We start from the raw sequence: 26,410 nt of genomic DNA on the forward strand, positions 1-26,410 counted from the left end.
CCAGTGCCTGACCACTCTTTCAGAGAAGCAGTATTTCCTTACATCCAGCCTGAGTCTCCCCTGGCGCAGCTTGAAGCCATTCCCTCTGTTCCTATCACCAGTTACATGAGAGAAGAGCCCAACCCCCAGCTCACTACAACCTCCCTTCAGGCAGTTACAGAGAGCAGTAAGGTCTCCCCTGAGCCTCCTCTTCTCCAGACTGAACAACCCCAGCTCCTTCAGCCGCTCCTCATAAGCCCTGTGCTCCAGACCCCTCACAGCTTTGTCGCCCTTCTTTGAACCCGCTCCAGGGCCCCAGCATCTTTCTTGCAGTGAGGGGCCAAAGTCTTGTAAGTTTCCATACTTCTGGTAGTGATAATCTTGTGATTAAAGAATACTTGTTTTCAGAAGAAATAGGAGGATTTTGGTTCCATCGGATAAGAGAGAAGAGTGTGTTTGTTGACCTGCATCTACTTACGAAAGTGCTTTTGTCACTGAACGGAAAAAGGTCCTTGTTGACACTTGTGGTGGCTTTATTTTGCATAGGTTCCACTTCACACAGAGAACATTATGAGGAAATGCCCTGCAGGTGGAACACGCAAATCGATGCCTCTCTTGTCCATTACTAGTTGTTTAAGTGCTCATGTCTAGCGTTGAAAATCCTTCTCAGAAAGATAAGTTTAGGCATTCAGGAAATTCAGACACTTGAACACACTTCTCTTTGTATTTTGCCTCTCAAGGGGTTCAGTTATTAGGGGAAATGAGCAGTATTTTGACTAGCTAAATTTTGGATCTGGATGTTGATTATGGCAAGTACGTGGAACTCCACATGCTTTGTAACCCCATTACCGGTAAGGGTAGCTCAAAGGAAATTACTGTATTCCAATAATTCCATGTGATGGGGAGAAAAAATTGCATACAAATCTAATGCAGCAAATCCATGGTGCTGAACTGGAAAACAGTGTTCAGTGCACATTTAAGCAAACTGCAGAACAAATCAAAAGAATAAAATCCTCCACAAGAAGGCCATTTATTATCTAATATGCATTGTATTCTTCTTAGTTGTCGGAGAAACGAAAACAAGAACATATATCCTAAAGTTTAAAAAGTTAACACATTATTCCAGAGGAAGAAAACACTGTGTGCTCTGCTTTTGCAGTGTTTTGCTAGATGTTTGGGCTTTAATTGGTTAGGTGAATTCTAAGAAGTTACATGTACTCCTCAGACTGCATCTTACATCAAACATCAGAATCCTACTCTAACGTGAGATTCATCCAGATCTGTGGCAACTCTTTCCAGGAAATGCCTATTGGGAGGCATCAACGCAAAAGAAAGCACTAGCTACTGGACTTGAATATGCCAGTGTTGTTCAGAAATGACCGCGTTCTTCAGAAGAGTTACCCCTGATTTACATTCAAACCAATTGAACTTAAATCTGAGCTGTATGTGTTTTATCTTCTTTGGTCAATAAGAGCAGTATAGTTACAGTAGAAACTGCTCTTGCCATCTGCCCCTTGGAAAAGAAGGGCTGTTAAATGTATGGTTGTTGAATATGCAGAGAGCTGCCCATTTCTCATCAGCTAAGTGATTACAGATGAAATGAGTGCCATTCATTTAATATGTATGTTGCTTAAAAATGAAAGAAAAGGCAAACACAACTGCAGAGGCTGTTGAAATGTCACCTTGTTAAACCAGTAAAAGTACTATGCTTTACTGCAAGATAAAAAGTAGTATGAAACATTGTAATATACCTAGCAGACCTTCTAAATGGGTAAGGAGTCTGCAATTAAAAAAGCAGTTTTGAAGAATTACATAGTTTATCTCGGGGGTACATTTATCTTTGCGTACATTTATGCGTGTTGCATTGCTGCTGCTTCTAAGCATCATTTTCAGTTTCAGAATTAGCATTCTGAACTACTGTTTATGCAGTCTCTGAAAATATTCACATTCATATCCTTTGAAAATAATGTGAGATTTGAACAAGAATGCATTGCTAGCAAAGACGAATATTTTTCATAGGCAGTGAAGGACTTGACTCTGAATGAACAAAAAATAATGTCAGGTAGTGAATTTTTCAGGAAAAATATTCAGGGACTTAAGATCACCAAGTACTTTCAGAGCTGGAGTCACTAACAATAGGAGGAAATATTAGAGCAGTCATCTGAAAATATATCTTCAAAGTATCGGTGGGGAGGGATTGCTTTCCTGTTCTGCTTCAATAGTTTCATTCTGTATCAACTCTTAAGAGGCCAAAAGCACGACCGCACATATGGCTCAATTTTTCTGCAAATACAGATATCAGATTAGATGCAGAACATTGGATGTGACTGAAAGGAATTGCTCATATTACAGTCTATCCAAAGAAAGCAAAGCCCCTTGGCTGGGCAGGTTTCTTATCAAGTATACGGTCCCGAAGCAACACAATGCACAGTAACTGCAAGGTGTGCTCATTGTTTCCTACATTTCTGATGAGTTCTGCTTGTAACAGACCAGGAAGTGGGACCCATCTTTGTCCCTTTCCACTAAGCCCATGGGATTCCTTTTTGATTCTCAGTCTTTTCCAGCCTCTTTGCTTTTTTTCTTTCCGGTTTGGCTGCATCTTTTGCTCGAGTAAGCATTCCTCAGCGAGCTGACCACTACTGTGATTCTTAACAATTTTCATTAGCATGTACAAACATCAGTAGTCTTCTTTGATAGGCTGAGGAAGTGCAGAAATTCTTTCTGGCCAGTTCTTGAAACCTTCCCAATCGCATTTGATTTCCGATGTCACTGGAATGGACAGTAATTCTTGAGGAAAACCACGTGGTTTCTCTCTCATTATAGGAAGGTTACGGCAAGTCCTTGAATAAAATATTCCTTAAAGCATTCTCTCTTCTTCTGCCCACTGAGCCAAAGGCATAGAGTTAATTTAAGGCCCATTCAGATATTTTATGTGCAGGGCTTTACAGAGCTAAAGAATTCATGGAATCACAGAGTGGCTTGTGTTCAAAGGGACCCTAAAATCATTTAGTTCCAACCCTCACACCATGGGCAGGAGCACCTTCCATGGTGTCTTATTGCCAGAAAGTTTTAAACACAGTTCAGCAGAAACTGCTTTTCTCCTCATGTATTTGGTAGTTTATGAAGCAGATTATGGTATGCTTACTTGCAGCAGTAGAGAGGTGGATTTGATGCCCCTTAGGTTCTTCCAGTCTTGCACCTAACAAAAATTTTCTCCTTTTTTATTGCAGCCCAGAAGACGGTGAAATTCATCCTGAAATCTGTAGGCTGTATATCCAGTTGCAGTGTTGCTTAGAAATGTACACAACAGAAATGCTCAAGTCCATATGTCTGCTAGGATCCCTGCAGTTCCATCGGAAAGGTATTAAACTGCACAATTACACAGGCACTGATTTAAACACATGAACAGTTTGTCAGGAAAAGTTTGCGTATTTGTGAAAGACAAAGCACCAGAGTGTAAAGGAAGCTATACCACTGAAGCCTGTTAGATTTTTCCATTTCATTATCATCATTCAGTGAATCTTGTCACGCTTAGTAATTACAAGGGAAAGAATCAAGAAGTTTGGCCTGCAACATGGGCTGCCCAATCATTTAATGTAACTCTTAATCAAGCAAAAGATTACTTTTCTGTTGTTTTTTGCAGTGTAAGTTTATCGTGTTCCATTATTTTGATTTTAGCACAGAAATAGTTTCATTCCCAAGGGTAAATTTTGGGAAAACTGCTAGTATATAGCGGGGTAACATGCAGGCTGTTTAGACAAACCTGCAGTTAATAAATAATGATATAGGAACTACCCTCTTGACCAGGCATTATCAAAGTGTACTGAATAATATATGTTCACCTTCCTGTAGAGAGATTTGTTTCATATTTACAGTACTTTAACTTACTACTGTCATACAACCTCTGCTAGAAGAGTCAGACAGTCTGTTATTTTTTTGAGACTTAGCAGTCACACTGGGGCCAAAAAACATAAATATTTCCAGCTGTGTTATGCAGTAAGTAAACTGAGGTAAATGCTCTCTAATAAATTTATTTGTAAGGTACATACGCCACCAAAGTCCTTAGCTGAAAATAGAGGAGAGCCACAAAAGGGATCCAAGGGGTGCAACGTCTCCCCTGCGAGGATGGGCTGAGAGAGCTGGGGCTGTTCAGCCTGGAGAAGAGAAGGTTCTGGGGAGATCTGAGAGCGGTCTTTCACTATCTAAAGGGAGGCTATAAGGACAGCAGGGTCTGTGACAGGTGATAGATAGGACAAGGGGAAATGTTTTCAAACTCAAGGAAAGGAGATTCAGGCTAAACATAATGAAGAAGTTTGTTACAATAAGGGTGGTGAGGCACAGGTTGCCCAGAGAGGTGGTGAATGGCCTTGTCCCTGGCGACGGTCATAGGCTGGACGGGACTCTCAGCAAGCTGATGTAGCTGTAGGTGTTCCTGCTCATTGCTGGGGACTTGGACTAGATGACCTTTGAAAGTCCCTTCCAACTCAAAAGATTCTATGATTCTACGGCATGACTGCAGAATTCAACATTCAGAAAGTTTGCAATTGCTAGAATGAAACAGGTCCGAGTGGCTTTATTTCATCTTATTGCCAAATTCTGATCATGCACTTTGTTACTGCGTTCCGCAGTCCCAAGGCTCCTGGCTAGCTAATACATGTTGGACATTTCATCTTTTTTTACTCTAAGTGTTCAGTGTCACACATTGTACTTATTACACATAATTTTGTCATTAAGGCAGAATTCCTCTGTTCTCAGACCTTTCCTGGAAACCCATACACTGATGGGAATGTCTCCAGTACTGCCTTGAGTGAAGCAGTGGCAATTTTTCTCATTGTAACTGGGGAATTAGGAGTGATTAAAGAAAAGAGCGCTAATTTAGAATTTGAGATTGCAGCATATGCTATGCGGTGATGTGTTTGCGTTTGGGGCAATTTCTCGGTGACTTCAGTTGCAACTGAGCACTGAGAGTCTCTGAGTGGAGCAACCACAGAATTTAAAGTACTTTATTAGTAACTATTTTGAGAAGCTGGGTTTAAGTAATTCGTACAGGGTCACATGAAAACTCTGAGTTGGAGGAAGTTATATAAGTCTAGTTTCCAGCGCAGCACTGTGTCTTTCTGCATTACTCACATAATGGCTTTAAAGGTCCTTGACCTCCATTCTGTCAGAACAGGGTGACAATAGCAAACTGCCTCCTGAGGAAATGGCAAAAATGAGAGATGACTGCTCATGTTCCATCTCTTCCAAGAAATATTCTGAAATGTCTTCTGCATCAGTAGCACACTGTGGAAGAATTTCTGGATAGAATCTTTCTCAGACTTTGCCAAGCAACAGATGAGTTCACTTAGCTGGGATCTGGAGCTTCTCTTCTTGTCTTTGTTTTGCTTTATTTGCCTTCCTCCATCATTTGAGTTACAAATCTTTGAGCCTTAAGGAGCAACGACAAACACAGATCTTGTTGAACTGTACAACAGGCAAAATACTGACAAGTTCTCAGATATATACATTGAAGTGTTGTTTATATAAATCAAGAACTGTCCAGGTATCAAAATCCATCTAGTTCAGAAAATACAGATTTCTCACTCTTGAATCAGTTAGCCACTAAACTTCTAGTGCTGACTATCAGCCTTTGTTTGTGATCCAGTTAGCTTACTGTCAAAGAGTAACTTCATTTTTGCAAGTTGTGTATTTTCAAAAAATTATTAGAGAAGCCTAGTAAGGGAAAGGTTGCTTAAAGATCTTCCAGAATTACCCAAAGATTGGCACATATGTGGTAAGAGGGAATACAGCTTCTGTGTAAGGAAATTAATGATCAGGAAAGTGAAATTTAAAACAGCAAAGTTCAAATGTTTACTTAGAAACAGGCACATCCCTTGGCTCACTGTAACAAAGCATCATTTCCTTCATACTTGCCTATGCGAGGAGGGAAGGATCTTTCCTCAGTAAAAGTGTCAGTATACCCTAGATTTGAATATCCTTCAAGTTGGTTTTCAGAGCCTGTAATTCATATGTAGACCATCTCAACATGGGCATAGCTGCAATTGCCTTTGCAACTCACAGGTGAGAGAACCAGGCCAATTGTACAAAACATTTTGGTTTCAAAAAAGAAAAAAAAAAAAAGATCTTAAGGCCTTAGCCTTTTCTTAAATTGAGTTAAAACAATATTTTGCAATATTTGTGATCCTATAATGCATAAATAGATTGCTCCCTTTTCTGGCTGGGGACAGATGTAAGGAACTCCAAAAGATGAAGTGCTGAACATGCAGCTTGGAAGCTCCTAGAACCAATCACTGCATGAAACAGTAGCAGTGCTTCTGATTCATTATTATAGATCTCAGAGTGATGTACAAATATGACTTGCTTTCTTGTTATCAACTATGGAAACACTGAGAAAATAAGAGTTCAATATGAATTGATTATCTCCTCAGCTTTGATCTTGAAGATTAAACCCTGTAAGGTACTCTGTGTCTTAAACTAAACTGCAGTTGTCTGTTGTGATAATTGCCTTGTTGAATTCTGAAATTCTCTAATTTGTTGCTGAAAGGAAAAACTTTGATTTAAGAGTTGTGTAATAAATCTGTATTACTCAGAATTTATTATTATTTTATTTTTACCTCCTTAACTTGCGTACTTACAGCTAATATCTTTGTTCGTCCCCTTGTTATTCTTCTTTGCATACTGCAAAAAAAAAACCCAAAGCAGATCACTAGTAAGTGTTCAGAACACAATAAAGCAAGTATTTGATTAACCTGCTAAAAATATTCCAAGAAAAAATTTCAGAAACTATGCAAATTGCCATCACCAAAAAAAAAATGTAAGCATAATGGTGATAATATTTAAACACATTTTGCTGGTAAGAGGTTATTTGCATTCTCGAGCCTATTGTAAGGAGTGTGAAATTTGTTTACTCTTCATTATTATGTTACTATCACCTGTTGTTGCCGTTCAATTTTTGATCTTGCTCTATTACTGTTTATGTGCATCATTTTTCCTTTCTTTCTGAAAACATGCATTATGTCCTATAACTGAAGCCTGCTGACAGGGGATGACAGTCCTTGTCGTCACCTTCATCCTACAAGATCTTTAGTGCTTGTTGAGAAGTAGGCATGCAATCACTATCTTGGGCCTGTGTAAGAGCTAAAATTAAGTCAGGTGCCATCCTTAAAACTGAGAAAAATATAACCAACAACACTTGGCAGAAGGAATGGATGAATTTTAAAATCAAAGACCTTGTTTTCATACCTAAACCTCTCAAATGACACTTTTGTGGAACCAAGTACGCGTTTGGGCACTGGCTGAGCCTCATGTGAAAGAATAACATTTGTTACAACACATCAGAGTCACTAAAATTATGGTAAAACACAAAGGGGAAAACAATATAATATTTATTCTGGTGTCACCTTTTGAAGATTAGCAAACACTAACACAGCAAAGAATAGTTAACTGCAGCATTTCCTTGGTATGTTAGCTTACACCTGAAATCTTAAGCACTTCAATTCTGTGGCAAACAATAGTGGCCTGAATGTACATCTTTGTACATAAAACGTTAATATAGTTTGAAAAGTAGACTAACATACACAACATTCTCTCTGTTAAAGGACTACATCAATTGAGAGAATAGTGACACGTAAATTGATATAACTGTAAAAGTTACACTTCTGCGTAGAGAAATACCTTAATAAGGGTTGCTCAGTTCTGGAACAGAAAGCTATATATTTTGCCTTCAGTTAAGTGAAGCGTTACTGATAGCTCAAGCTTACAAAAGGAGGAAACAAATGTACAAAATCCCATTCTCCAAAGTTGGCGTGCCCACAGAGGACCATGGGAAAAATATACATGAGCTCTGAAATCCCCTAACTCCAATAACCCAATTTCATTAATTAAAGACAATATAAGGAGAAAAAAATAGATCTGTCTTAAAAAGCAGCTGAATTAAACATTTCCTTTGACAACAGTACTGAATTATTATGCAGCATACAGCTCCCTTGTTGCTCTCCACAGAATTACTGATTCACAGAACTGATCCAGTTATTAAAAATAAACTCCACATGCTCTACAGTGCCAGTGCGAACAGGGTGGTAGAAAACTTTAGATTTCTATTTATAAGAAAAATGTTCCTAATATGCTTTTCAATCTTATGCACAGTCGTTAGCTAATTAAGGAGGCCAGCTATATTATCCAAGCTCATCCTACATATCATGGTGTATGAATGAAAAATTAAGACACAGACCAAAATCAATAAGAAAAGAGCAGATGCAAGGACTCTTGCCATTCTCTACTGAGATCTATGTTGATGGTTACAGATTACTTTTATTTGCTCTTCTCTGGCTTCCATGAGAATTTTGATCTGCAGTGTTTTATAGCACAATAAATAGTACATATAAATACAAGTATATATAGTATATATATAGTATATATATATATACTACAGTACAAACTGAGTTGTCCAATAATTAGGGTACTCATCTTGTACCTATAAACTGAAGGAAGAAATGTGCAGGACCATCACAGTAACCATTACAGCAGCAATTTTTGTAGTGACATGATGTTCTAAAATACAGTTAATGTCACATGGAACTGTGAACTCTTACATTGAGGAAATCTTACATTGCCCCTCAGGTGCAAATTTAGGTACTTTGAAGATGAGGCATACCTGAGATAGCATCACAGTCTGCTGAACTCAAAGGTATCAGTTTATCATTAACTCAGCTGTAGATTTAGCTGATGAAAGTCGATGAAAGGTTCAACATAGGCCAGCAATGACAGCCAGTAGTATCCTGGATGCATCAAGAGAAGTGTGATCAGCAGATCGATGGAGGTGATTCTGCCTGTCTACTCTGCTCTCATGAGATCCTGCTTGGAGTACTGCATCCAGTTTCAGGGCCCCCAGTACAAAGACATGGAGCTGTTGTAGATGGTCCAGAGGAGGGCCACCAACTAGGGTGATGAGCTCAGAGACATGCCTGTACCACCCTTTCATTCTTTCTCTGGCCATGCATTAATGACATCTGCTGGAAACAGACCGAGAGAATGGGTGGAAGGGGATATGAAAGCCCTTTGGTCTAATCCCTGCATAAAAACCTTTGTAAGAGACTTCTACAGGAAGTGACAGAGCAATAAGAATAACCAATTTTATGTTCATAAAGTGTTTCATGAATATGTTTTATAAGGGCATGCAGTGACAGGATGAGGGGAAGTGGTTTTAAACTAGAAGATGGTAGATTTAGACTAGATATCAGGAAGAAATTCTTTATTGTGAGGGTGGTGAGACCCTGGAACAGGTTGCCCAGAGAGGCTGTGGATGCTCCCTGCCTGGAAACATTCAAGGCCAGGCTGGATGAGGCTGTGAGCAACCTGGCCTAGAGGGAGGTGACTGCCTATAGCAGAGGGGTTGGAACTAGAGGATCTTAAAAGCCCTATCCAACCCAAGCCATTCTACAATTCTAAGATATGAACTGAATACCAGGGTATCCAATCATGAAACTCTGACATGCCTGAAATAACTCCGTCATGATTTTATGACTTTTGTTATTGGCATTCCACATAGCAACATCACGTAGAGCACTGGGAGTTAAAGAGTTAACGCTCCAGTTCTGTGGATTGAGGATATTTCTGGGTACCTGGTTCTCGGAGGAGAACAATTACTTTTCCAGAAGACTTTTACTGTTCTGTTTTCATTTTCCACTCAGAGGAAAAGATAAAAGTGTTTGCAAGTCACAAGACACGCCCTTTCTTTTAATGCTTGTCAATGCAGTAGTGTGCTCCCTAGCTGTCCTGCTTTCAGCATGCCTTCAGGCCATTCAGAACTTCAGTTTTTGGACACACTCTCATTTTTCTCATTAGCCTCAATTCCAATTATATTATCTTGCATTCCAATACATAATATAGTAAATTAACTTTCTTCCTCAAATCATTGCAACTGTTTTGTTTTTAAGCCCATCTTCCAATCTTTTTTGCCCCTTTTCCCTTTCCCCCTTCTCCCAGGGCAAAATGGCCTGTAAACTGTTGACACTTTCCCTGACAGCAAAGGGTAATTTTTATTACCTATTTCAACATGATAGATTGATTACCTCCCACAAGATGGAAACATACATTTATGGAATAAATTAACAGAAGCAAGCTCATTTAAATTTCCAAATTTGATTTAACCATTCCAATGTTAAGCATATGAAGTCCGAATATTTTGACACACAGACCTTCCACTAGAGTTTCCAAATGGTCCATTTAATAATTTGAAGCACTGATATTTGCAAGTAGATTTCCTGAAAAATATATATATCAATATAAACATAACTGCAAAGCACAAATAGGCAAGATCTGAAAGGAAAACCATCCTATTCTCTGCAGAAATTACAGCAAAAATAGGCCAGCAACTTAGTCACTACTAGAACTGTCTGAACTATCTGAAGATGAACTCTTTTCCTTTCGTCTCTTCTTCTTTTCCTTTTTATGATGTTTGCCTTTCTTAGATTTATTCTTCTTTTCCTTTTTCCTTTCCTTTTTATGTGATTTTTGTTTTTTCGACTTTGGTCCAGCCTCTTCAGCAGCACTTGATGAGGAAGATCTAGTAAAAATACATATTCATGGACAATAAAAGAATAATTTTATTACTTTAGCATTTATATAACGTTGAAATCAAATTGTTGAAGAACTTATACAGCAGCATCCTTTGGAAAGCTCGCACAATCTCAATCTCAAGTTCAATTAAGTAACAATTTTTCTATTTGCCTACCATGCTAGAAAAGCAGTATGTTTATAATGCAGATTAATTAACAACGGAACAAGTATGCTTTGTGTTTTTCAACCTTTAGTAAGAAAAAAGTCTAAGCATACAGACCTCACAAAAACTGAGCTAAAGTCTGACAGTAAAATACCTTTCAGCTATTAAGCTATTTAGCTTTTAAAGTATCAAATGAGGATTTGTCTGAACATATACTTCACACATGCAAAAATTTATGATACACTAGTAGGGCAAATCTGGATGCCTCTGAAGCTGTTATTATTTGTCTCTGATCAGCAGTGATGAAGGAAATTTATGATACACTAGTAGGGCAAATCTGGATGCCTCTGAAGCTGTTATTATTTGTCTCTGATCAGCAGTGATGAAGGAAATTACTATGTGCATAGAATATTTAAGCTGAGAATAATAATCCTCATGATTGTCCTCAAGAGGGCTGTTCTGTCCTACCGTTTTCACAATAGATTGCAGGTAAAGACTACTATTAGCAGACTAACTCTTCTGTACTCTTTTTAAGGTGTAGGTTAACAACAATGCTGTGTAAGTAAGGAAGAAGGAAAAATACCAATACAATCAGTGTTCAGTCCTTTTCCTATACTTTATTTCTGAAGAACATCTTATTCTGGCCCTTATATATTCCCCAGCTCTCAGTGCAGTTCCTGAAAGGACATCTCATCAACAATTGTAATGATGGAGTAGACTCTTCTAAAACTCAGTCAGCAGGTCAAAACTTGGATTCACAATAAATTTGGACATCATGAACTTTACTTTGGAACCAGAGCAAGTCTTTTTTAGGCTTTTACAGCAACAGAAACATTAAAAGTCAACACATGCTAAATATAAGTGCAGAAGTTTTCCCTTTGATAGTAACGCTACTCAGAAAGGGTACTGTATACATGCACACACATGACCATTCAGGGAAGCCTAGGGTCTTCTGAACTCCACAGTGTTTTCTCCATATGAGCCCAGCTGAGGACCAACCCCAAAATCCTCTTAACATCTTATTCCCCTTTTCCTACCACACCTTGCCTGCTGTTGGGTAGTCAGAGGGAACACTGCCTTCTCAGACCTGCAAAACGTCTGTCATGCTGGCTTTAAGGATCTCCATGGTCCTAACTTCAAAGCATATGGCTTCATCATTACTTAATGGACAAACAAAACTTCACTGGAAGATAGTAAGCTTTTTCCAAATATAGTATACTCAAAACCAATTGGATTCAAAGAAACAATATTTTCTGAAATCAACCCAAAAACCAGAGTACTTCTGAATTTGTTTTGCAATTAAAATAAGTCTGTGAAAGTGTTACCTTTTCCTTGGTCTCTTTAGTTTTGTTTTTTCTTTACTTTTTCTTTTTTGTTTCTTTTTTTCTTCCTCCTCATTTAAATCTATGGGCAAAAAAAAAATATAATTTACAACACACTTCCAACAACATCTGAACTAAGAAGAGCATTAAAAGAACAGCTTCAATAGCATTGCAAAGTTACTGTAAAATTATTTTTCCCTTCTCCAAACCCCAGACTACTATGTATTAATTTCAGAAATATTTTGCAGAATAGCAGAACTCAATATACAACTTCTGTAATTTATCTGAAGATCAGGAATGAGGAAGTCCTGTAAAACGTGGCATAGCTTTGCTTCTACATTTTAAAAGACTCGCACAAGTCTGAAACCAGGGCACGTAACCAAAAGATAAAAAAAAAAAAAAAAAAAAAAAAAAAAAAAAAAAAAAAAAAAGAATAATTTACCTGCACTAGTTTCAAATAGCCTTATTCCACACTTCAGCTAAGATAAATTTGAATTTACTGTGAAGGTAGCATCTACAAAAATTGGTAGACAAGTCATTCTTAACTTGACCTTTCCCTGTTTTCCCTATGTGGTTGCTTAAAAAACTAAATGCAGGACAGAATTATTGAATTAAGAGATAGCTGGAAAGAGAAATTAAGACCCTGGTCCTGCCAAATGAAGAATCAGGTAACAGGTACTTATTTCAGGCAATGCAGAAAACAGTAAACAGTGACAAAAAGAACTGTCATGCATTTTTAGTCCACCATGCTGAAGACTTAAACCTACAACTTGTTTGTATTGTTACTACAATGAAAACAAAGATGCATAAGAAAGGTCACCATTTTATCTGTGAGAACTCTTAATTCAGGATATCTGCAGGCCTTCAGAAGGAAGGTGGGTGTACATTAAAATCTAAAACCCACAGATTTTGTCCATACTAATCTATGACTCGTTCAACATAACAAAACATGGTACAGCTGTTAGACAAGATCCTTAATATTAAATATAATGAACAAAACTTAAATCCTAGTTTTGTTACCAATTCTCATTAACAGTGCGCAGTAACGGTAATAGTAACTGCTACGGGAATGCTCAAATAACTGTAATTTAGTGCAGCTTCTATAGAACAGTCATGTTCATTGCTTGCCTGCCTTACCTCTGTTCAGTGATATGAGGTATTCTCAGATTTCACTTACAAGCAATTTTTGTATCTTACTGGATGAAATGTATGACCACGGTCCTTTCTAAATAACCTCATCAACTATTTTTGAATTTTCTGAAATGCAAATCAGATAGATGTATATTATAGTATCATCTAAAGCATAGGCTACATACAGGAAAATGCTGGTTCTAGAACTTATCCTTAAAACAGATAGCTGAGATGGGGCAAAATCAGTATAGTTGACCTAAACTGGCCCAATGTCCAACAAGGCATATTCCATACCATTTGGCATGTGGATCTATAAAACTGGGGAGAGCTGTCTATGGGGGAAGAGGAGGGCCACAGCTGCCTCTTGGGGAGGTGCTGACCACCAGCCAGTGGGAGGTGAACAATTGTGTTGTGCATCACTTCTTTTGAAAATATGTAATAGATAGATAGATAATCATTAGTAATACTTCTCTTCCTTTTCTGTCTCAGTAAATAGTTTTTATATGAACCTAGTGCTCTACTTCCATCCTCTCTTCACCCTCAATTCTCTCTCTTTTCCATTGGAAGGGAGATTTGAGAGGATTGAGCAAACAGCTCACTGGTGGTGCTTAGCTGTCCGTCAGGTTGAACCACAAAACTGGTCATATACCCTTGAGAGAATTTTGACAATTTAACACAGTAGAACAACCTTCCCATTTTTTTTAGGGGAACAGCCTTTTCAGAGTCCAAATTGAAATGAATTCACATAACTGTTAAGTAACTAACACATCTACTTTCCTTCTGATGGCACGATTCTCAAATTTCACAGAGGTGTTTCTCCAGGTATTAATGTTGAAATTCAATTGGTCAGCTACTATATAGAAATTTGAAAAGAACTCAACTGCCATATTTGTCATTGGTTTTAAGAGTTGCTGTTGACTTTAAGATATTTAAAATACACATAATCACAGAATCAACTCAGAATATCAATCTCATTTTCTTCAAAGTAGCTGCTTATTAATAGTTTTATAGTCTTTTGCAATAAGACCTTTTTGAGATGTTCTAAATGCGTAAACTGTTAATTTCCAATGAAAGGAATCAATAAAAAAATGCATGAACGTATCAAATATCTTAAGTCTGAACATTTGACGTAAAAGATGTACTGTTTACGGTAGAGACAAGTCCTATTTAAGGAAAGAATGAAATGACAGGTCCAGCACATCAGAAGACCATTGTGTAACTTACTACTAAAATAAATAGCTAACTGAATTTTTTTTTTAGAAGATCTAATTTACTTTTCTTTTCACGCAGGGCTTGCAGTCTCTGTAACTCTTCTTCCTCGCTATCTTCACTGCTTGTGCTGCTAACATCTAAAACAATATCTCTTTGAGGATCCACTCGAAGAAAGTTTCGGCATTCAAATGTCAAATGACCAGCTAAAGAAAACAAAAATTTAGAAGCACATTAAAAACTAGCAAATATTATCAAAAGCTACGAGTATTATTCCATTTTAATAAGAGAAAGAAAGCTAGGATAGACTACAATCAATGAATGAAGAAGGAGAACAAACTGCAAATTTCTCCTTGAGAGGCTGTGCAATGGTATTCTAATGGTGCATATTTTTGATAAAGATTTTCTATTTCTTTAATATTTTATATTCTTCTTCTTCATATTTCTTATTAAAGAAATACTTAATATTTCTTTAATAGTCTCATATCCTTTCAGAAGAAACTACTTAAAATAACAATTTAAAAGCATGAAGAGAAATATTTGGAAAACTATAGCAAGTTCTTCTGTATACTGCTTTTTCCATCTCTCTTCAGTGAAATAGATGAACATTATTTCCTTATGAAATATAAATCATTTTTAATAATCAGTACATAATACTAATCCTCACTAACACAGGACTAGTATTTTTACTTCTCTAAGTTAGATTGTTATAATCACTACCATGAGTTAGACGCCTTGAAGTTGAATATTTCTATTGGAATAACAAAAAAAATAAAACAAATTGAAGTTATGGTCTGTGAAAGAATTCAAGTAGCAACAAACTCAGCTTTTCTCTATTAAAGACCTTGAATACAGAAAAAAAAAAAATGTAGGCTGTGCAATTTAACCATAAGTTTCCTTCTCTTCCAGAAAGCCTCTGACATTACATCTACAAATAAACCACTGAATCTATATTGATATCCCTATTTCTCTGAAAGACTGGATACATAAGGCAATTCATTGATAAAATTTGTTGGAAGCAAAGTCTGCAGTGAAAGAACAAAGCTTTTTTCCTTCATCCTACATAAAACACACAAATATAGCTTAAATCACTGTGTTAAAAGTTCACTGCAGTTCACTATGGAGCAGTGTCCACTTCTCCACTGTTCTAAAAATGTGACTGAGTGATTAATAAACTAATATTTTCACTAGAACACATCTATATTCATCAGGAAAATAGTCACAGATGTACTTTCCCTAACACAACATAATGAAAAACCTGTTCCGTAAATCAGCATTTAGCTCTTGCAAGTAACAGCAGCATCAGGCAGCTTGTGATGAAAAGGGCTGGTCTTGCACAGCATCAATCCCTGATAGGGCCTTCAGGAGGAGGGCAGGCTTTCATAACTCAAAGCACATCTTACAAAGGATACTTTCTTTGTGTAGAAGATCATGCAGATTTTATTTTTATTTTTTTTCAAAACACACTGGACATATCTTGAGCAGAAAGCCCTGCTTAAGCTTGCAATGAGATTCAAAAAGAACACAATGCTTACCTCACAAGTACAATAGATGTCAAAGACAGTGCTTGGAATTCAAGGTTTCTCAAGCAATTGCACAGCAAATTTAGTACATGTGAATACATCAGCATACAGGTGATTTTTTTGGCTAAGAAACTCAGGTCTTCAAAAATACTCAAGGATATATGGACAAAGTTTTTTACAATGAGAGCAGTGAGAGTGAGGGACTAGAACAGCCACAAGGGTGGAGATCCTTTTTTTTTTCCCCCTTTTTCTCCCCCAAAAGTAGTACCATCATTATAAATCGGAAAAAAAAAAACCAAAAAAAACCCAAAAAACCAAAACCCAAAACCAATACTGCACTACCATATTGCTTACTATATAGACTTACGGTAGCCACATTTCTTGCATCCTGCTCTGATGTTATCCTTATTTGCACCTGAAACAGAACATTTCATCAATTACTTGTTACTTTTAAATCTGGCTTGGTAACACCAGTAGACAGACCAGAATGATAGTGAGGGGCACTGGGGAAGCAGCCAAAACAGCCTACAGGAGCAGATATAGTCTTCAATTTTCTTTCTACGGATATTGGTATCCTTCTGTGGATTTGAAATTTATGGGCTTTCTGCAAAATCAACATTGTTGTGTCATCCCAGAAACAGTGACACAGTTTCTCAGAGGGACAGATCGACAAGCTGCTTTAAGCCATGGGTAGGATGGACCAGACCCCAGGGCCTATTCCTCAGCAATATCGGCACTATGCATGTCCTCAGGGGCCCTGATGCACCGTGAGATCAATGTTTGGACTGAATTTTGGCAAAGTCGCTTTCTATGCCTACTTGTGCCCCCAGTTAAGTAGATCATCAAGATCTAACTCAGAAGACAAAATGTGGATCCTGTTACCCACCAAAGGATCAGTGCAATTTTTAAGTCAGCTGAGTCAATTCATAATTCTAAGCAAAACAGCATTTCCAAAATCAAAGAGTGTCTTTCTATCCAGTATGAAAAATATGGAAAATTAAACAGTTGTATACACAGTTTTCTGTACAACTAGTTCCTTTATTTAAATAATTAACCTAACATAAGAAAAAAACTATGAAATTACAGAACCGGAAATGGGGTATATCAGCTTCAAGAGTTCAAACTTTGATTTACTGAGAGAAGTATCATCTTCAGTAAATCCTACTAAAAGAAACAAAGGAGCCTTGAAATCCCATGGTTTTCTGCAGATCCCAAACCTCAGTGTTACGTATCTTCTCAGTGGTTTATAAACTCTGCAGTCATTATGTGTCTATTTCATAAGTATCTATCTTTAAACCACGAGAAATAAGGGGACAGGCAACATAAAAATAAAACAAAGTGTAAAGGAAAGAGTAAAAAAATGTATCTCTATCTTGCAATGCCGTACCACAGAAATACTCAACAGCATCTGCTGATTCAGTTCACATCTGGACTCATAAGCAAGATTTCATCTTTCATCATTCTGACATACTCAATAAACTCCATCTCTATCAATGTAATCAAAGCAGTACAGAAGGACTCAGTGCTCAATGGAAAGGAAGCGAGCACACACTACAGAATCTACTATACGTGCAAGCGCTTTGTGCAAGGCTTTCCAATAATCACCCAGTACTTGACAAGAAAGGCATTGGACTACCTATGGACTACCTATTCAGGTGCAACTTGTGAGATGCAGATTTCTGTAAAGAAAACACACGTTTTTAAGAGAAACAGCAGAGAAATAAGCACCAATTAAGACACAAAAAGCGTGTGACTGAAAAATATGGGAAAAAAGTGTATAAAAGAAATTTTACATAGCAGCAAAATCAGGAATGCCAACTGAGAATGGAATCTTGCTAGGGCTTGATGATAGTGTCTGAAGAAGTTAATGGCTCTCTAATGACCTAACGACAGGTTTTCTCGATCTTGATTATCATCCCCGCACCCATGAAATTCTTGAGATGATAATAAATTATTATTGTTTGGGATTTAAATAATGATGTTACAAGCAGGGTTTTAGAATAGATTAAGTTTCAGGCAATTAAAAGCAAACAAGTAAAGGCTTCCTTCTCTCCACCCACTTCCCCTCTTTTCCAACTGCCAGTTCTCCAAAAAAAAACTAAGGGCCTCACTCATTTAGCAGACAACAATATTGCAAAAGAGGTTTTGCAAATCTTTGAACACAAACATAAGACCTCTTCCTTCAGAAACTATCCCCTAAGATGAGAGCAAGAGCAGCTTTATTAAAGAATTGTTTTTGTTAGGTTTTTGTTGTTGTTGTTTAACTCATAGCAAGGTTCAGTCTTACTCAAATTTCTCCAGCCAAATACTCCTCACACCACAGGATCACACAGGCTGAATACCTCGTGGGTAACACAACCATTGCTGCCCATGCTGACTGCACCTCCGCTCTTAAAGCCTTTACTTAAACAACCTAGATGCAGACAGGCGTTAATCTGGGGCACGAGGAGAAAAAACCATGCGGGACGATGCCATTCTCGGGACCTCTAAGGAAGGCAGTGACCACCTGCAGACAGCAGGAGCCAGCCGTACCCTCGCGCACCCACAAGACTGCAGGCGAGGGCCGCGTACTGAGCGCAGGAGGGCTGCTGGAGCCCACAGCCCCGCTCAGCTGCTGGCTCGGCCATGGCGGCGGCACTTCAGCTCCGCAGGCTGGCAAACGCACCGCCAGCCGCTCCTCGCGCCTCGCCTCCCCACGAACGGTGCCGCTGACCCCATCGCTCCCATCTCAGCACGCCGCCCCGCAGCCTCGGGACTCTTCCTCACCCGGCAGAGCCATTGCGAGCAGCGTCCTCCACGCAGCCCGGCCCGGAAACGCCGCGGTGCCTCTTCCCGCCGGAAGGCTTAGCCCGGAGCTCTCGGGCTGCGCCACTCCCGGGGAGGTCGGGGGACCTCAGTACCGGGCCGGGGAGTCGAGGAGGGACCGGAGGTCCGGAAAAACCTTCAGGTCCTCCCAGAAATAATTCACTCCGTGATCGCCGTGCAGCCCCTGATCGGCGGAGCGCTCCTTTCTCCTTTCCCCTGTTCTGGGCAGTCACACCCTTCCCCCGCTTCACTGTGCTGTGTAGAGGCGCCCAAGATGGCGGCGGACTGCGGGCAGTAGCGCGGGTAGGGGAGAAGCGTTGATGCGCATCGGTCTGGGACTGCGTGGGTCTGCCACAACACCCCTTCCCCAGCATGAGCAACATCTACATCCAGGAGCCCCCCACCAACGGCAAGGTGAGGCTCCCTGCGGGTAGCCGGCGCCGTGCTCGCCTTGCCGCGCGGCAGTGCGCGCGCTGCCCTCGGAGGAGCTGCGAGGGAGGGGAGGGCGGGAGCTGCTGGCAGCGCGGGCGAGGGGCAGGCGGCTGATTTTGTCGCTTTCGGCCGCTTGTTATGTTTACCGCTTTGTTATGAAGCGGCATTGTCTTCAGTGGTGTTACCTGTAATAAATAGAGCGTGCCACTGGAGATTTAAGGCATATTCTTTTTCTGCGTTGTCTCATTGTGGAAATATTAGAGTGTTTAATATTCTACCTTCTAGTAGTTACTGTGTTATCAGTAGTCTTTTCATCTGAGTTACTTCAGAACTATATCTTAAGTGCTGCAAAACTACATTGGGATATCATAGAATCACAGAATGGTTTGGATCAAAGGTCACCCAGTTCCAATCTCCAGCCATGGGAAGGGCTGCTCCATCCTCCCTCCAGCTCAGCTGCTCAGTGCCCCATCCAACCTGACCTTGACACCTCCATGGATGGAGCACCACAGCTTCTATGGACAGTGGCTCTCCACCTTCTGAGCAAAGAATTTTCCCCATACGTGCAGCCTAAATCTGCTCTCTTTCAATTTAAAACGATCTGCCCTTGTCCTGTCACTGACTACTCACATAAAAGTTGGTTTCCTTCTTGTTTATATCCTTACTTCAAGTACTGGAAGGCTACAGTGAGGTCTCCCAGGAGCCTTCTCTTTTCCAGCCTGAACAAGATCGGTTACTTCAACCTTTCTCCGCAGGAGAGGTGCTGCAGCCATTTTCATGGCCCTCCTCTGGACCTGCTCCAACAGCTCCACATCTTTATCTTGTTGGGAGCCCCAGGTCTGGACACAGTACTCCAGGTGGGGCTTCAAGAGGGCAGAACAAAGGGGTACAATCCCCTCTTTCCCTGCTGGCTGCTCTTCTGTTGACACAGCCCAGAATACACTTGGACTTAGGGTTTGCACACTGCTGGCTGATGTCCAGCTTTTCATCCACACCCAGATGAAATGTGAACATTCCCAGATGTTCACACACAGAACCCCTAAATTCTTTGCAGAAGGGCTGCCTTCAAGGAGTTTTTCTCCCAGTCTGTACGTGTATCTGGGAATGCCCCAACTCACATACAGCACCTTGCACTTGGCCTAGTTGAACCTCACATGGGCCCCACTTTTCAAGCCTGTCCAGGTCCCTCTGAACGACATCCCTTCCTTCTTTCATATCAACTACACTACTCATCTTGGTGTCATCAGCAAACTTGAGGGTGTACTCAAGCTCACTGTGTATGTCAGCGATAAAGGTGATTAGGTTGGACCTCTGGGGGACGCTACTCATCACCAGCCTTAACTGCTTACTACTTATCTACTACTGTTGTTAATATTATGAAGTTAACTGTGCCTTTTAACTCAGTAGTAATATTTGTTTATTAGTGTCTAAGTTGCAATAAAACTAATGGTGTGTTTATAAAAATTTTGTAGGTTTTGCTGAGAACTACAGCAGGAGATATTGATATAGAATTGTGGTCTAAAGAAGCACCAAAAGCATGTCGAAATTTCATCCAGCTTTGTATGGAAGGTAAGGACAAGATGGGGTAGGATTTGTTAGAATTATTTAATGTGTACTATTGGTATTTTGATGACAGTTTTGGAAAACATAAGTCATAAGTAAGTTTTAATATGTTAACTAATTATTTTTATTACTTGCTACCCAGATCAAAAACATTCTTCAAGGTCATTAAGGAACTCAATGGAAGGAAAAAGAACAACAATTTTTAGGTGGTTTTCTTGAATGTAGTAGTTGGTGTCAGATGTTTAGGAAAGCCTATTTTCAGGAAGTCTCTACAAAGTATAGCAGCTTTAATGCACATAGGAAATGTCAGTGATGCAATGCTTGGACATCCCCTGTTCATTCTTGCTTCACTGTTGTTACTCCCTGTTCATTTCTTCATGAGTGCCTTTAATGTTTCATTTGCTGTGGTGTTTTATTGACTAGAACCCTGTAAAGCCTTTTGCTGAAATAATGTACCTAAATAAGAAGTTCCATATTGGGAAAACTATACAAAAAATGTGCAAAAGACCCTCTAAATTTATGCTTCCTACTTATATACCATTAATAAGATGTGGTGAGAGTTCTTTTAGCTCTCTGATAAGGAAAAATAGCAGTGTGGAATTTGTGTATCCCAGACATATATAAAGTCTACTCTGTGCTCTTACTGATTATGTGAAGATGTGGATTTTCAAAAATATTTTTTGTAACATTAAGTCAGCTTCTCAGCCCAGGGAATTACCTTAAGTTATCCTTGGTTTTAAAAAACTATGTCATATTTCCTTTCTGAACTTGCATGGCTACTCTGTTGGATCCTATGCTTTGTATTGTATGCTTTAGTATTTCTCTAGTGAGTACTGTATAATATAACTATCCTTGAACATACAGAGCTATGCTGCAACACTGTCAGGTCCTGCTTTGTCTTACAGCATAATGCAGATTGAAAAAAGGAAAAAATAAAGTAAATATATGTTGAGTTGAACTTTTCATACTTATGTTTTCTTACAGTATCGTAATGGTTATCTGAAGTATATGCGTGTGTGTATAGAGCACAGTAACAAGATAACCTGGGGAGCAAAAGACAGTACAGTGTAGGGGAAAGGGACGACACCTGTGTTCTGTGCCATTGAGTGGAAGTGATAACCATTTGGTGCATGGATATAAACAAGTATGTATCTGAGGTACTGGCTAGGACAGGGCGTAGTAGATTTAACTCTCCTTTTAAAGTGATATATACTGGTATTATCATTGGTAGTCCTGAAAATAAAATTACTCATTGATACAATTTTGTCAGTGGTATGCAGTATCTTCTGTGGCAGAAACTTAAGACTCCTCTTTTTTTTTTTTTCATAAATATCATCAGTAATGCTGTGTAGATTAGGTAAGGTACAGTCACGCTGAGCAAGTCAATATATGATCAGGCAGCTTGGTGGAAATGGCAGAATGCTGTTGTAGGTTTTGTTTTATAGAACTCCAGTAACTGATATGTCTGCATAATCTCTCTGGAAGTGTGATCTTTAGATAGCTTAAGTATGTTTAATATATTTTCTTTTTCTTTTTTAGAGTATTACAATAATACAATATTTCACAGAGTAGTGCCGGGTTTTATAGTGCAGGGAGGTGATCCCACTGGTACCGGCTCAGGCGGAGATTCAATCTACGGAGCTCCCTTCAAGGTACGTAGCTATGTATCTGTGTATCTTGTGCATATTGATGTTTGGTTACTCTCTGTCAATTGCCCTTCCTACTGTATTAGGTTGTGAGAAAAAAAAAATTTGTAGAAGAAATGCAGTTTATTCTATAGGGAATGCTGAAGTTTATTCATATTCTGAATTTGCACATGCTTCAACATTTTTGAATGTGTATTTTAGAATTGAGTGTTCTTAAATATGCCTGTTCTAATTCTGTGATAAATGTATAACCTTATTAACATTCACTTCAACAAAATAAAAATAGGAGAGAAAATTGTTCAGAGCAAGTGCTTATGTGTTTTAACTTCGTGAAGTTCAACAAGACCAAGTGCAGGGTCCTGATCATAGGTTGGGGCAATGCTGAGCACAAGTACAGGCTGGGCAGAGAATGGATTGAGAGCAGATGTGAGAAGAACTTAGGGTGCTGGTTGATGAGAAACTCATCATGAGCCTACAATGGGAAATGCAGCCAAGAAGGCCGATTGTATCTTGGGCTACATCAAAAGACAGATGTGATTGTTCTCTGCTCTGTCCTTGTGTGGCCCCATCTGAACTACTTCATCCAAATCTAGGGCCCCCAGCACAAGAAAGAATATAGAGCTGTTGAAGCAGGTCCAGAGGAGACCACAAAGGTGATCAGAGGGCAGGAGCACATCTTTGTGAAGAATGGTTAAGGGAGTTGAGCTTGTTCAGCTTGGAGAAGAGAGGAATCTGCAGAGGCAGTACAGAGGCCTTCCAGTACCTAAAGGGGACTTACAGGAAAGCTGCAGAAAGACTCTTTGTCTGAGAATGACAGAAGAAAGGAATATTTTGTACAGTAGATTTAGATTAGACATTAAAAAGAAACTCTTAACTCAGAAAGTGGTGGGGCAGTGGAACAGATGGCCTGGAAAAGCTGCGGATGCATCATCCATATTGAGCGCTCAAGGCTTGGATGGGGCTTTGGACAACCCAGTCTAGTGAGGGGTAACCCTGCCCATGACAGGGGATTGGAACTGGGTGATATATAAGGTCCCAAAGTATTCTATGGATCTCTGTGGAAAACTGAGGAGCAGAAATGTGAGTTGTTCATGTACGTTTTGTCTGAATAGTCAAAGGTATCTGAATGTATATGTAGTCACTAGTATTATTGATAATGGCACATCACTTCTCTTGGTCAGGACCTTCAGATCCTGAGTGAAGTTTCACATGCACAGAAGCTGTGCTCTAGTTCTGGTTGAGTCTTTCAGATAGGGTAAACATCTTTAGCTGGTGACTGAAACTATGTGACCTTTCTGGGCATCAGTCCACCTGCTGCAGTTGTAATGTAATCCTGCATTAATGCATATCTGCAGTTTGTGGGAGAGGTTGCTACGTGAGCAAACATCAAAACAAATACTTCTAATAGTGTAGCAATAACACATTTAATATTTTTGTTAAGTGTTAAAGAAGTTTTATACTATTGTGTTTTACTCATACTGTGTGTTACTCATCACTGTCATCTTTATTTGATGCCCTCTTCTGTCTTCTCATGGTCCTGAAGATGTTCTTCCTTTGGATTTGAGTAATATTGTGCTATTGCAAAGCTTCTGAACTTCTGGTTATTTTACATGGATTAGAATTTCTGCTAAATGAAACAGTTGACTAGAATAATGGTTTTACAGGAAATACCTGTGATGCAGTTACGTTAAGAAATGCTTTCTTTTTCTTTTTTTCTTTTTCTTTTTTCTTTTACTGTTCTATAGAGCACTAATTTCAACAGAAATAATGATTAATATTAGGCAGTACTTAGAAAAGGGGAAAGTTATCTTAGCAAAACTTAGTTTATCTTGAATTGTGTTTCTGCTGTGTATTGTGTATCTTCTATTGTGTATCTTGTTTTTCTATCATTGGCATAGTAGCTTCTAAACTTTTTCTTCAGATTTTGTTAATTGATTTTGTTTCTGTTTTGATTTTGTTTTTGTTTTGTTTTGAAATAATTTTGTTTGCTTATTTGTGATGATATAGAAACTGAGAAGAAAAGATAGACTAAAAATTGTTTCTGTTTTGAGCAGAAGTTTTAAATATAATCTTGTTCCTAAGGTATAAATGACCAGTTTTATTAATGCTTGAATTTTTAATTTATTTGAACTAACAGTTTATTTTTTGTCAGTGTATGTTAATATAAATATATAGTAGTTAAATACTTCTTTTTATCTTTTCCAGGATGAGTTCCATTCACGATTGCGATTCAATCGAAGAGGACTTGTTGCTATGGCAAATGCTGGACCCCATGATAATGGCAGTCAGTTTTTCTTTACACTGGGTCGTGCAGATGAACTTAATAACAAGCACACGATCTTTGGAAAGGTCTGCTACACAGAGTAGTCTTAGTTTGAGCTTGCTAGAAGCATGTATATGTTTCTCTGTCATTGAAGGTTCTTGTGGTGTTGTTTGTGTTAGATATGTATGAAATCATTTTACTTCATTCTGAGCTGCCTGCATTCTGTCTGCATCTCTTGGAAATGTTTCTATGGGTTGTTGCCATCGTTATCTACTTTTTACTGTTTTTCTTCTGAAAAGAAGTGTTGTGCTTCCTTTTAAATCATCCCTTACTAGAAATATGATAACTGCTTTACTAGTCTAATGCTAATAACATTATTTATTTGTTTATTTGTTTACATTTATTTGTAAGCTGTAATTACTTAAGGAAAGTCAGGAAATTAAAAAGCCTAAGATGAACTTACCACTTTCATAGTTCATTCAAAAGAAAGTAAAGCTACAATTTTTGTATTTCAGTATCTTATTTTCCTGCTTTACAAGTCCCAGAAAAATTTTGACATCTTCCTCTGCTCTCAGAAATGCACAATTTGCTCTTTCTTATGTTCTTTCAACTTCACTGTTAATTTAAAGATGAAAAGCCAAAACCATTGGTACGCTGTACTTACTCTCTTTCAAGTGATTTATATGCCTACGTTATTTCCTGTATCACTTGTATTTTCAAATTCTTTACGTAATAATTGCCTTGTGTTTTGCAGAAGTACTTAAGTACTTTCAAACCTTTCCTGTGCATTTGATAGGTTACTGGAGATACTATATATAACATGCTGCGGCTAGCTGAAGTGGAAGTTGACAAAGAGGAAAGACCACTCAGTCCACATAAAATAAGAAGTAGTGAGGTAGGTATGTTGTTCTTTACAACTCGTAGTTTTTTAATTATTTCATTTGTATTACTAAGAGAGCTGTGATCTAGTATGAAAATCTGGCATGTCTTTTATGTATTGCTTTTAAAATAGAGTCATTTATTAACAGTGCTTACTAGGGATGTGACTAAAATATTCTTTTTTTTTGAAGGTTTTGTTTAATCCATTTGATGATATTGTTCCAAGACCAAATAGAAAGCTGAAGAAGGACAAACCAGAAGAAGAAGATAAGAAGCCCAAAGTAAAAGGCACAAAGTAAATACATGCAACATGAGCAGTAGTTAATTTTCTTTTACCTTGAAATAGCAGCTTGGTTGTTTTTTATTTGAAACAAGGCTTAACAAAAATGCAAGAAGAAACTGCTGTAATGTTAGCAAGAAAACCTAGTTTTTTTTTCAGTAGTTATTGTGCATCTGCTAAGCTATGGCTCTTTTGTGTGATAGTTTGTTGCAGAGGAGAGAGAATACAGTAGTGTAAGCCATGGGCAAGAAGAATATGCAATCGTTTGTAACTGATGCAGAAGTTAATGCATGTTAGTAACTTGGGCACAGTTCTTTTAAATTTTTAATTTATTTTATCAGCTAACACTTGTCTCCTATTAAAATGCTTTCAAATTTCAAATGCTTTTTAAATGCATTCATTTACAAACAAAATTTGGTAGATTTACATATATATGAGAAGTAATAGGAATTCGGTACTATGTGCATGCTTTTGGTTCTGTTGGACAGAAGCAGATTGTATTGCAACTAGCTGTTTCTAATACAGTGCATAAATAATTTTGAAGAAAAACCCTTAAAGATCATTATCTATTCTAAATACATTTGTGAAATTGTATTTGTGGTTGCTGCTTTCCTGAGCTGTTGCATCTTGAGAATTTTGTGTTTACTGCTGGAGCGTT

At 38.5% G+C, this 26,410-nt stretch overlaps 2 protein-coding genes across 3 annotated transcripts in view; one reads left to right on the forward strand and one right to left on the reverse strand.

Annotated features, from left to right (window-relative positions):
- Positions 1–7,334: 7,334 nt before the first annotated feature.
- SREK1IP1 (SREK1 interacting protein 1) lies at positions 7,335–19,064 on the reverse strand. 2 transcript variants are annotated; one of them, XM_048930699.1, is made up of 5 exons: positions 18,651–18,782; positions 16,252–16,299; positions 14,427–14,567; positions 12,025–12,103; positions 7,335–10,543 (listed from the first exon to the last, which is right to left on the reverse strand). In XM_048930699.1, the coding sequence occupies exons 1-5, from the start codon at positions 18,661–18,663 to the stop codon at positions 10,354–10,356; spliced, it is 471 nt and encodes a 156-aa protein (XP_048786656.1). In that variant the 5' UTR covers positions 18,664–18,782; the 3' UTR covers positions 7,335–10,353. The 2 variants fall into 2 exon arrangements, 1 of the variants encoding a protein (XP_048786656.1); XR_007373827.1 differs by lacking the exons at positions 7,335–10,543; positions 12,025–12,103 and having other exon boundaries at positions 14,463–14,567; positions 16,239–16,299; positions 18,651–19,064.
- The window catches only part of CWC27 (CWC27 spliceosome associated cyclophilin), a 118,967-nt gene continuing 111,547 nt past the window's right edge, over positions 18,991–26,410 (forward strand). Inside the window, exons 1-6 of the mRNA XM_048930677.1 lie at positions 18,991–19,103; positions 20,594–20,690; positions 22,224–22,336; positions 24,536–24,679; positions 25,390–25,488; positions 25,664–25,767. Of these exons, the coding sequence (XP_048786634.1) occupies positions 19,062–19,103; positions 20,594–20,690; positions 22,224–22,336; positions 24,536–24,679; positions 25,390–25,488; positions 25,664–25,767 (599 nt within the window). The 5' untranslated portion in view covers positions 18,991–19,061. The remainder of the gene's footprint in view (positions 19,104–20,593; positions 20,691–22,223; positions 22,337–24,535; positions 24,680–25,389; positions 25,489–25,663; positions 25,768–26,410) is intronic.

The sequence above is a fragment of the Lagopus muta genome, chromosome Z, assembly GCF_023343835.1.
Source record: "Lagopus muta isolate bLagMut1 chromosome Z, bLagMut1 primary, whole genome shotgun sequence".
Taxonomy (NCBI): domain Eukaryota; kingdom Metazoa; phylum Chordata; class Aves; order Galliformes; family Phasianidae; genus Lagopus; species Lagopus muta.

What these genes read in the sequence shown, in the direction of transcription:
- SREK1IP1 (XM_048930699.1), bottom strand. An exon ending in ATGCAAGAAATGTGGCTACC is followed by an intron (nt 14,568 to 16,251) that starts GTAAGTCTATAT and finishes TGTTTTCTTTAG; the next exon opens with CTGGTCATTTGACATTTGAA. An exon ending in CTAAAGAGACCAAGGAAAAG is followed by an intron (nt 10,544 to 12,024) that starts GTAACACTTTCA and finishes TATTTTTACTAG; the next exon opens with ATCTTCCTCATCAAGTGCTG.